The sequence below is a fragment of the Panthera pardus genome, unplaced genomic scaffold, assembly GCF_024362965.1.
Source record: "Panthera pardus isolate Hobbes unplaced genomic scaffold, ASM2436296v1 HiC_scaffold_8, whole genome shotgun sequence".
NCBI lineage: Eukaryota > Metazoa > Chordata > Mammalia > Carnivora > Felidae > Panthera > Panthera pardus.
The window spans coordinates 55,439,093-55,450,081 of NW_026527013.1; the positions used below are offsets into that span (position 1 = coordinate 55,439,093).

A 10,989-nucleotide genomic window follows, 5' to 3' on the forward strand; every position below is an offset into this window, starting at 1 on the left:
TCTTTCAAATTTTATTTAAATAGTATCATACCAAATGTATCCTTCTCAAACTTGCTTTCTTTTATTTGCTTAACACTGTGTTTTGAGATTTTATCTATACTGATATGTGCATTTTAATGCTTATTTCATTTTGTATTATTTTTTTCTTTTTAATTGAAGTATAGTTGACATACAATATTATATTACTTTCAGGTGTGCAATACTGTGATTCAATATTTATGCACATTACAAACTGCTCATCACAGTAAGTGTGGTCGCCTCTGTCACATCTGACACATCTGTCACTGTAGTATTATTGACTACAGTCCCTATGCTGTACAAGTGCTTGATTTTTACTTCTCACTACGTTCCATTGTTTAAATAGACTATCAATTGTTTTCCTCCTATTGATGGACACTTATGTTGTTTTCAATTTTATTTTCTTTTGCCATTCCAAACAGTACTGCAATAAACATTCTGGTACAACTTCTTGCACACGTGTGCCAAGTGTGACTAGCCAAGTGTGGCTAGTGGACTGATGAGAATCCACACCAGCCCATGGCCAGATGAGCACAAAAATTAAGAGTAAACATTTAGAAACCTCTGTGCCAATTTTACATTGCTGTCACATCACATTTTTGAAAACGTCAGTCCACGAGAGATAGAGATCGGCAATTTTACAAGTTGGTCCTTTACCACAGACAGTTTGAAAAGCACAGCCCTAGGGAATGACCTAGAAGAGAAGTTGCTGAGTTGTCACATGCTAGAGCATCGACCACCTTGCAGATACCATCAAACTGCTCTCCATGGGAACTGCACCGATTTCTATACTCACCTGCAGCATTTAAGAATCTCTGTTGCTCCAGAATCTCTCTGTTTGAGAATCCACCTCAACTCTTGGAGATGTCAAATGTTTAAACTGGGGATTTGACCTTTCTATTGCATTCTTAGTGGCACTATTCAAACTTCTAAGGGCTGAAGCTTGGGTACCCACCTTTCCCTGTCTGTCCGGCACCATAGCTACTTTTTCCAATTGTGCTGATCAGGTAGTCAAGAGCCATCTCCTTGGCATTGACGTGGAGGAGCAGGCTGGCCTCCACGAAGCGCCTTGTGATGTCCAGAGGATTGGCACCTACTAAAGGAATCATTGAAGCAACTCATTTTCCTCCCAGCACAGGGCTAATGCTTCCAGGAAAAGACCTCTGTAAATGGCCCAGGAAATAGGGGTAGAGGGAAGCTCTATTCCTAGGGTAAGCAAGTGAGGGTCTTTTAATAGAAGGGTCTCCTTAATGGAAGGGTCTCGATTTCCCAAGACCTGTCAGGTGGCATTTTGCTCTCTACCCCCCTTACCCTTCTCTCTTCCTACCCACAGGCCAGGGTCCTGGTGCCATTAGTATTTAAAATAACATCTAGAAAGTTCTAGAAGCATCTAGAAGGCTCAATTACTGATATGGCTCTATCTTCCCTCCTTGATCTTGGGGTTACACCCTTACCATGGATGGTCTTGCTAAACACCAATCAGCCCTCTCAATTCACCCCCTCTTCCTGGGTGTTGCCTCTTTCCACCCTTCATTTCTACAAACTCCACCCTTCAGTGCCTCTGGCCTCACACTGTTCTCCACAGCCTACCTTCCAATCTGAGCTCAGCAATACTGGGGGAATGGGAGAAAAAAGTAGAGAACACTTTGGGGGGAGAGGATGACTCTTGAGGGGGGTTGTGGGACAGGGTTCTATTCCTATGGCAGACCCATAGCTGCCACCTATCCCTAGCATATTCTTATACACCTGGCTGGGGGGGCTATGGTGGCTGTGGTGGACACACACACATCGGTCTGGGTAGATCCTTCTGGGCTCAGAAAAAATGGAGAAGAATCTGGTGAGCCAGCCTTACCAGATACAGACTCCACCATGGCTTTCATCTTTAGGGTGAGCAGCTCTGTCAGCAGGTGGATGGACCGCCGCTGGAATTTCTGCAGGATTTCCCGGCTAGAGTGCACCAGATGGCCATGGGTGGGAGAGCGGGTGAAGCTGGCGGGCCCAGTGGGTGTGGGCAGTGACGGAGGTGGTAGTACTGGTGGGGGTGCCTTCTTCTGGACAGGGGCCTGCATGGAGGTTGATTCCATAAGCACCACAGGTGGGGATCCAATGCTGATCTCCAGGCCCAGGATGTCAGACGCAGTAGGTACCATGGGGTCGGCAGTGAGTTCCTCCCAAGTGAACTCAAAGATGTTCCTGATGCCCTTAGGTACAGAAATGCCTGCATTCCGGCAAATGATGAGCAGTTTGGAGATGCGGGCCAGCAGCCTGGGGGCCAAGGCTGTGTATTGCTGGTACAGTTCTCTGTTGCTCTTGATGTCGTTCATGTTGCTAGAGTATGCATGCTGCTAGGTAATACTGTCCATCTCAGATAAGATGGACCTTCAGCTGTAAAAAGTCAGAGCCCCCTGAGAGGTGAATGAGAGCGAAAAGTTCTTACCTAAGGTGAAGCCTTGGAGACAAACAGAATGGAAGTGCTGAAATGGCCTTTACAGGTCATTGAGCCAGTGGTCCTATCCAGGGAGGATAAGGAAGTAACTGGTCACTCCTCACACAGTAGGGCAAAGGGATGCCCCTCTTCCCTTTTCTTCCCAGAGACAGCAACAGATAAACCCACATTGATGAGTCGCTTTGGAAAGGGCCTTTGGGGATGACCAGATTCCAGAAATGGTTCCAGGGACAGTCATACAAACCAAGTACCTCTTGGGAGGGACCCTGCGGGGCTGGAGGAGTGGAAAGGATGGGGAAGGGCGAAAGGTTCCACCGTACCTTTTATAGTTAGAGGCCTGAGAGCGAGAGATCTTCTTGTAATTTAGTAATAAAAATCTGCAAAGAACAAAAAGATGCTTTATTGGCTGTCTGGAGAGGGTGATGTGGAAGTTCCTGGTGGTGATGCAAGTGTGGGCATGCAATCATTCAACATGTACATCCAAGGGCAGACAGAGAATACATTTTCTCAATTCAATGACTAATATTGGCCACATTTCATCAAAGCAAGGTTTTAAGCAATTGATTGTAAGATGCACCATCGTACAAGAAAGAAAAAAAAATCAATGTAAGATGCCACTGACTACAAGACATATCACAATTTAAGAGATGTTAAAATGGGGGAAATGCCTATCTCAAAATCAATGAACTATAATAAATATTTCCCCACTTTAATAGAATTTCTTGAGGGCTCTGCATGCTCATCAAGTAGACATGTGTGGGGTAGCAAAGAAGCATATTTGTGTCTGGGTCATCTGAACACCATTAGTTGATATGGTGGTTGTTACCCTTACTTCTAAATTGTGTTTTATTCATATTTTCTCAATATATATCAAAAATAGACCACTGGTTGGAGTGCCTGGCTGGCTCAGTCAGAAGAGCATGGGACTCTTGATCTTGAGGTCACGAGTTAAAGCTCACTGAGTATAGAGATTACTAAGAAAAAAAAATCAACTTAAAAAAATAGAACACCAATTGAAGAGAGGGAGTGTGAAGAACAGTTTGATAAACACAAAAATAGCTGGGAAAATCCACAGATAGACTTCGAGGGTTTTGTAATCAGATCTGAAAGTTTCATTTATCTAATCAAAATGAACCCCATAAGGACATTCTTTAGTAGCATATCAGTCTAAAATACATTGACAAAAGATGTAAAGTCCGCTTCTTAATCTTGCACTACACGAAAAGGATCATTTATTTCTTTTTAATTCCAGAGGGGCTTTGTGAGAATATGAGCCTCTGCAAAAGATGCTGAAGAATCCAGAACATGTCACAAAAGCTGACCTAAGGGAAGCTTAGAGCAGACGGGGTAGGGTCCTCCCCCATCACCTTTGCCAGCATTTTCCATGCCATGCAGGCCAGCTGCCCCTGTGGTCTGACTTCAGTGGCCCCCAACCAGCACACCAGTAACACCGGCTGAGGAAGGACTGCTGGCCAGTGCCTTCTGGCAATCCTTGTCACCACAGCCTTCCAATCATCACTTCTACCTTCCGTCCTGACAACCACTCCCCCACGATGTCCAAGGTGCCTCTTCTCCTGCCAATCTTCCCTCTTTCATTTCTCAAACCATGCCCCCTGGAGCCACCCCAAAGTCACCCGTGGGGTATACAGCCGGCATATACCAGAGCACGCTCAGGGCCACGATCTGGTGCGACCACCCCGGGGTGAGATTATTCACTTTCCCAATTCACTGATGAGGAATCAGAGGCTTAGGGAGACAGAGCTCCTGATCAGGCAGGAGTTGCCTATATGCAAAGTCTTGGCACAGAAGCTGTCCAAGCACACTGTGATTTCCCCACGGCCTTCGAGCTGCCTCTGCCCATCTATCAGCAACAAAATCCCCAAGGAACAAGAGCTCCATAGAGCAAACCCTTATGACATCCTGGTTTACAGAGAAGTGGCTTCCTATGTCTATTTGCTGACCCCTGGCATCTCTATTCCTCAGCTTTGGAGACTCAGAAAAAAATAGTTCATTTTTTAAATGAGAAGTCTGCAGAACAAAGAAACCACTCAGAATCTCCATCATCTGGGCAACCAGCCAGATGGATCTGACCCTGACCAAGCAAGGCAGATTTTTTTTTTTTTTTTTTTTTTTTTTTAAGCTAAGACTCAAATGAAGAGAAGACAAATACAGTCCTTGAAATGTTAACTGGTTTGGGGAACTTCTCCCCACCCTCCCTACCAGTTCATTTCTTTTGAAGTTAACTTTGAAGATAAGTCTTACAAACAGATAAAAGCTGGTTTTTAAAGTGACTTTATTGAGGTATAATTCACACGCCATACAATTCACCCTTTTAAAAGTGTACGATGGTTTTTAGTATATTCAAAGTTGTGCAATGAACACCACTATCTAATTTTAGAACATTTTCATCATCCCCAAGAGACATTCATTAGCAATCGCTCCCCATTCCCCCTCACTCCTAGGCAACCACTAATCTAGTTTCTGTCTATAGATTTGCCTGTTCTTGGCATTCCACATAAATGGAATCATACACTATGTTGTCTTTTGTGACTGTCTTCTTTCAGTCAGCATGTTTTCAAGGTTCATCCATGTCACAGAATGTGTCAGTACGTCATTCATTTTTATGGCAGAATAATATCCCATTATACGGATAGACCACAATTTGTTGATCCACTCATTATTTGACGGACATTTGGTTGCTTCTACTTTGGGCTATCATGAATAGTAATACTATGAACACTCGTGTACAAGTTTTTGCGTGGATGGATGTCTTCACTCTCCTGGGTGTATATCTAGAAGTGAAATTGCCAGGTCATATGGTAACTCAATGTTTAACATTTTGGACCATCAGACTGCTTTCCAAAGTGGCTACACCACTTTACAGTCCCACCAGCAATGTAGGAGGATTGTAATTAATCCAGGTCCTTGTGAACACTTGTTACTATGTCTTTTTGATTCTAGAGCCATTCTAGAGGGTGTGAAGTGGCATCTCATTGTGATTCTGATTAGCATTTTCCTAATGCCTAATGATGGTGAGCATCTTTTTGTGTGTTTATTGACCAATTTATATCTTCTTTATAGAAGAGTCCATTTGCACCTAAAAGCTGTTTTTTTAAAAGAAAAATGTCATTTAAAATTTGCTATTACCATACACTTATTATATTTACATTATATTTAAGTATGATAATATAATCAACATAAATATTATATTTATAATTTCTACTTACCTGTATTTATTGCCATATATTTATCTCTTCAAAATTCAGCTAGATGTGACTAAATTCTGGCCTCTGAAATGAAAGCAGAGCTTCTGGGTAGGACCCTGAGACATGTTTTTACAGGAAGCTACCTTCATGGACTTGCTCTTTCCTCACAGCCCTTCTCTTTCCTCCTCTCTGTAGCTCAAGCAACCATGAGGTTACCTTGGAGAGGGAAGCCACGCATTAAAGGGGGCTGAGCAGAGCGCCGGAGCCTGGGCTCCTGATGACACAGCGACACCCCCACACCAACACTCGGCCACCGACCTCTAAACTGGTTTCACAGGGCAGAATGAACCACTTTATTCAGATCTCTATCCTTGCAGTCAAGTGTGATTCCTGACTGACAACCAGCCATGTTGGAACACCATCCCACCCTCCTTTCTATGTAAACATTTTTTATGATTCGGTCATTCATTTTTCCATCACTGAGACATGGGCCTTGCCCTCAACTAGCTCAACGTTTAACAGGCAGGTCGGACTTAGAACAAAATTGACTCATAGACTATAGGATAAGGGTCACACTACAGAAAAATATACACAGGCCATGAAAACCCAAAGAAAAGGATCTAATGGAAGCAGCACTGAAGATGGTTATAAAAGACGAGCGGAGGTTGCTACGCAGATGGGAAGGAGAAGGCATTCTAGGCAAAAGGAACAATATGTACATGGGAACAGAAGCATCGAAAGCATGGTGGGCTCAGAGCACTGCAAAACACATCAGCATGATTGGGGTCTATGGGAGAATAGTAGACAAAGTTGGAAAAGTGGTCTCGCATCAGATCACCAAAGGCCTTGCCAAAGAAGGTCATGCCAAAGAATTTGCATGTTATGCAATCAAATATTCAAATGTATTGTCTTTAATCACTAATTGTGTCCCATGTGGCAAATCTCATCTCTGCAAATGAAGAGCAGGGGCCGTGTCTTCTCTCTCTTTCATAGTGTCCATATTATTAACTACAGTGCTGCTATAAGCAACTGAAAACTATTTGTGGCATCGAAGTCCCATGAATAGCCTGAAAGACCCATGCAGGTGGCCATAAGCAAAGTTTCAAGAAACACCTCCCACAAAGAAATGAAAGGATCATGCAATAAGTTTATAAAACATATAGAAGATGACCACAGGCCCAGGGGCTTCTTCATTCCATTTACTTACTGTCTGGCTGCTCTGTCCCAGAGGATAGATCTGAGGGGAGAAGCACGCACACAAAGCTACAATGACAAGTCAGAGTGCTCTCTGCAAGGCAGAACGGAAGCCCAGAGAAGATAGTTACCACTGGGTAGTGAAGAGCTTAGGCTAGGTGACCTTGAACCCAGCACTTGGATCTGTGTGATATTCTCAAGGGCACTAGTCCCCACCTCCCAGGACTGTGAGGAGTAAGTGCGGTGATGCACGTACAGGGTTGGCGCAACTCCTAGCACACAGTTAAGTGCTCAATGACTGTTAAATAGCAAACGGAAATTATTTGGAGCGGTCCAAAAAGGTTGCACGATGGAAATGACAGAAACTACTCCGGAGACAAGCTGACTAGGAAACAAGGTGAGGAAGAGCATTCCAGGTGATGGGAACGACACTTGCTCAGGGCAGAGGCTCTAAACTGCCTGGCAAGTTTGGGGAACTGGAAGTAAGTAGAGCAGGTGATGGGTTAGTGTCCAGTGGGGAGGGGCCGTGCGTGGGAGGGGCAGAAAGGGGCCAGCTGTAAAATGACAAGCCTGGACTTCATCTTGCAGGTGATGGGAAACCATGGAAGGACTGCCAGCAGAGGTGGCGTCTGTATTTTAGGGTACTCCTCCCAGGGGCTGGCAGTGTGGTGGGAAGGAGTGTAAGAAGCCCAGCTGCTGTAGAGATTAGCCAAGGAGAGGAACCGAATCACAGCACCCTGATTTCTGCCTACAGGACAAAGGGATTTCTAGTCCTTGGTGCACCCAGAAGGGTACTTGAAAAATACAGACACAGCAAGCTGAGCACAAGCAGAACACGGGTGAAAAGTGGGAAAGTTCTGAACAGGCTTTGGGAAAAGCAAGTGCATGTAATCAGAAGGAAGCTGGGCGGGGGGTGAGGAATCGGGTGTAGGTTTAGAAGAAAAACGGGCATCCTTCCTTCCCATTATTGGCACTGACCCAAGAATATATCTTTTAGAAGTTTATACAGCTGTATACTTAAAAACAAAAAGCTGTAAACTTAGCCCTCTCAGGTCACCTGGTCCTGGCTTTCTTTGCTATTTTCTCTAGTTTCTGGCTGTCTGTAGTTTTAATCAGAAATGCTTTGATAAAGACAGAAAGCAGTGCAGATGTAACTGTGTGCCTGCAATCAGTGAGCAAGCCCAGCTTTAGGCTAGGACAGGCATGAGAATGAGCCCTCACTCAGTGCACAAAAGAGGTGGAGATGGGACTAGGAAAATTAACAGACACTGTCCTCTCTGCTATTCAATATAGAAAGCATGTTCTCGACAGATGCCTGAATTCTCTAGGCAGATGAGAAGAAGAAAGGGCTGAGCTGGAGAGAGAAGTGATCTGAGAGGAAGCAGAGTGGGGGCCAGCGCACATGATCAAGCTTAACCACCTGCCACCGAGGAAGGTTTACACAGGAGACTGAAACCTTATGGTCACTGCTTATCCTAGAGCAGAATTCACTTGCAAACCACCTGCATCCTCCACCAGGGAGATTTATCACGACATCAAGGGCCCTTATTAAGATGGTCTCCCGGCAAGACCCATCAAGGAACATAAAAATGATCGTCCCTTTGACCCAGTAATCTCACTTCTGAAAATAATGCCCAAAGGGATGATTTAAAAGGAGAGAAGCTACTGGAATAAAGACCAATGCTGGCTGAGCCAAACAAAAAAGATACCTATAGCCACTTCATTCCTAATACTGAAATAATGCACCCAGCCAACAACTGAAGAAGGGTTTAACAATGATGCAGATGAATCTGATGAACTATCAGGTACCAATTAAAAATATCTGAGCAGCTCAGTTTCAAACATGTTAAAAAATTTTTTTTAATGTTATGTTTACATTGGTTACGTATACCTTAAAACTTATGCTGGTCATTGGAAGCAGGGACAAAAAGCCTTTCCTAAGGTAAAGATCTTTGCAAATTATGAAAAAATGCTCAACATCAGGGAAATGCAAATCAAAACCACAATGGGGTATATCACGTCACACCTGTGAGAATAACTATTATCAAAAAGACAAAAAATAACAGGTGTTGGGGAGAATCTGAAAAAACTGGAACCTTGGTACACAGTGGGAATGTAAACAGGTGCAGCCACTATGGAAAACAATATGGAGGCTCCTCAAAAAATTAAAAATCGAACTACCATATGATCCAGGAATTCCACTTCTGGGTATTTATCCAAAGAAAACAAAAACACTAACTGGAAAAGATATACGCAGTCATGTGTTAACTGCAGCATTATTTACAATAGCCAAGATATGGAAGCAACCTAAGTGTCCATCGATGGGTGAACGGAGAAAGAAGATTTATATACAGTGGAGTATTATTCAGCCACAAAAATAAGGAAATCCTGCCACAACGCCGGTGGGCTCTGAGAGCATTACGCTAAGTGAAAGAAGTCAGAGAGGCAAATACCCTATGATCTCTTACATGTGGAATCTAAAACAAATACAAAACAAAAACAAAAACAAAAACCAAGCTCACAGGGACAGAGAACAGATTGGTGATTGCCACAGGCAGAGGATGGAATGGACGAAACGGATAAAGGGAGTCAAAAACTGCCAAGTTCCAGTTATCAAATAAGCAAGCCATGGGGATGTAACGTACAGGATGGTGACTACAGTTAACACTGGATTACATATTTGAAAGTTGCTAAGACAGTAGACTTCAGAAGTTCTCATCACGAGAAAAAGAATTCTGCAACTAGGTGTGGTGATGGATGATACCTAGACTCGTTATGGTGATCACTTCACGATACATACAAATATTAAACCATTATGGTGTACAATGAAACTAATATGTTGTATGTAAATTATACCTTGATTTAAAAAAATCTATTGATTACTGAAGACAGTAAATCTTGGGTCTCCTACAAAAACAGCAGTGCCATTCTCAGACATGTTTGTGACCTGGGAGAACCGGCTATGAGCAGAACCTATTTTTGTGTTTCTGTTTTTCATAAACAACCCTGAACAACATGTGCAGAGAGGTGTGGGGCAGGGAAGGGGCGCTGAGGGGTCGAGTATCTAAAACTACTCCTCATATTCAAGTTCAAGGAAGCTTAATTGCTGATAACTCTCAGAAACAGAAACAGAGGGGCGGGCGCCTGAGTAGCTCAGACAATTAAGCATCCCACTTCAGCTCAGGTCATGATTTCGTGGTTCCTGAGATCGAGCCCTACATCGGGCTCTGCACGGTGTGGAGCCTGCTTGGGATTCTCTCTCTCCCTCTCTCTCTCTGCCCTTCCCCTACTTGCACACACATATACTCTCTCTCCCAAAATAAAAAAAAAAAAAACTAAAAAAAAAAAAAAAAGAAAAGAAAAGAAAAGAAACAGGAACAGAATACAATGTACCCCAGGGAAAATGCTTATCACCAGGCAAAACTGCCACCAAGCAGGTGAGCTTTCAGAATTAGGAAGAACGTGGTAGTTAGAAATGTGGAGAAAGAAATTTTTTAAATTAAGGATGAAAAAGAAGTAGTATTTCTGACCAATCCCATCACTGAACAAACATACATTTACCATGCATGAATATGTAAATGGAGCCCAGGATTTAAGAAACAGGGTAACAGATCAATATTGGGCCTGAATGATAGGTTTTCACTAAAACACCTTGCTTCATTCCATGAATTTTCCAGTTTTCCTAGACAATGATCTACACCCATCACATCAGTCTCTTCCCCACCGACCCCAAACTATAAACATTAAGCTAGACGTTCACAACCTACACTAGCAAAATGCCTCACCAAGGCAAGGACCGGGCGGGAGGGCCGGGGGGGGGGTTTCATTCTCTCTCCCAGTTTTCAGTGGGTTAACAAATTCTTTTCAATCATTATCACTTACCTTAGCCATGTTGTTTTTTACAGGAATTGCTTGGCATATAACTGACTTAGTTCAATTTACAGGCTAAAAAAGAAACTACACGCATACGGCGTGGCTGATCTATTTTGGGTTAACTGTAAAGACCAGTACCCACCCCTGCTCCAAATTCTAAATTCTACCGCCTCGTCTCTATGTCACAACAAGGTTAGCTGAAAACCATCCTGCAGGCTGCACTATGGCTTTAAGAAGAAATAAATGATCCCA

General features: G+C 43.4%; 1 protein-coding gene across 4 annotated transcripts in view; it reads right to left on the bottom strand.

Moving 5' to 3' along the window:
* The window catches only part of CUNH3orf20 (chromosome unknown C3orf20 homolog), a 93,492-nt gene extending 82,540 nt beyond the window's left edge, over positions 1-10,952 (bottom strand). For 2 of the 4 annotated variants that reach the window (XM_053896988.1, XM_053896991.1), the window contains exons 1-3: positions 5,692-10,179; positions 1,871-5,568; positions 974-1,114 (exon numbers count right to left, since the gene is read on the bottom strand). In XM_053896988.1, the coding sequence (XP_053752963.1) occupies positions 974-1,114; positions 1,871-2,342 (613 nt within the window). In that variant the 5' untranslated portion in view covers positions 2,343-5,568; positions 5,692-10,179. Of the gene's footprint in view, positions 1-973; positions 1,115-1,870; positions 5,569-5,691; positions 10,180-10,746 lie in introns of those variants that run through there. The other 2 variants (XM_053896990.1, XM_053896989.1) reach the window with 2 other exon arrangements.
* Between the last annotated feature and the right edge of the window lie 37 nt (positions 10,953-10,989).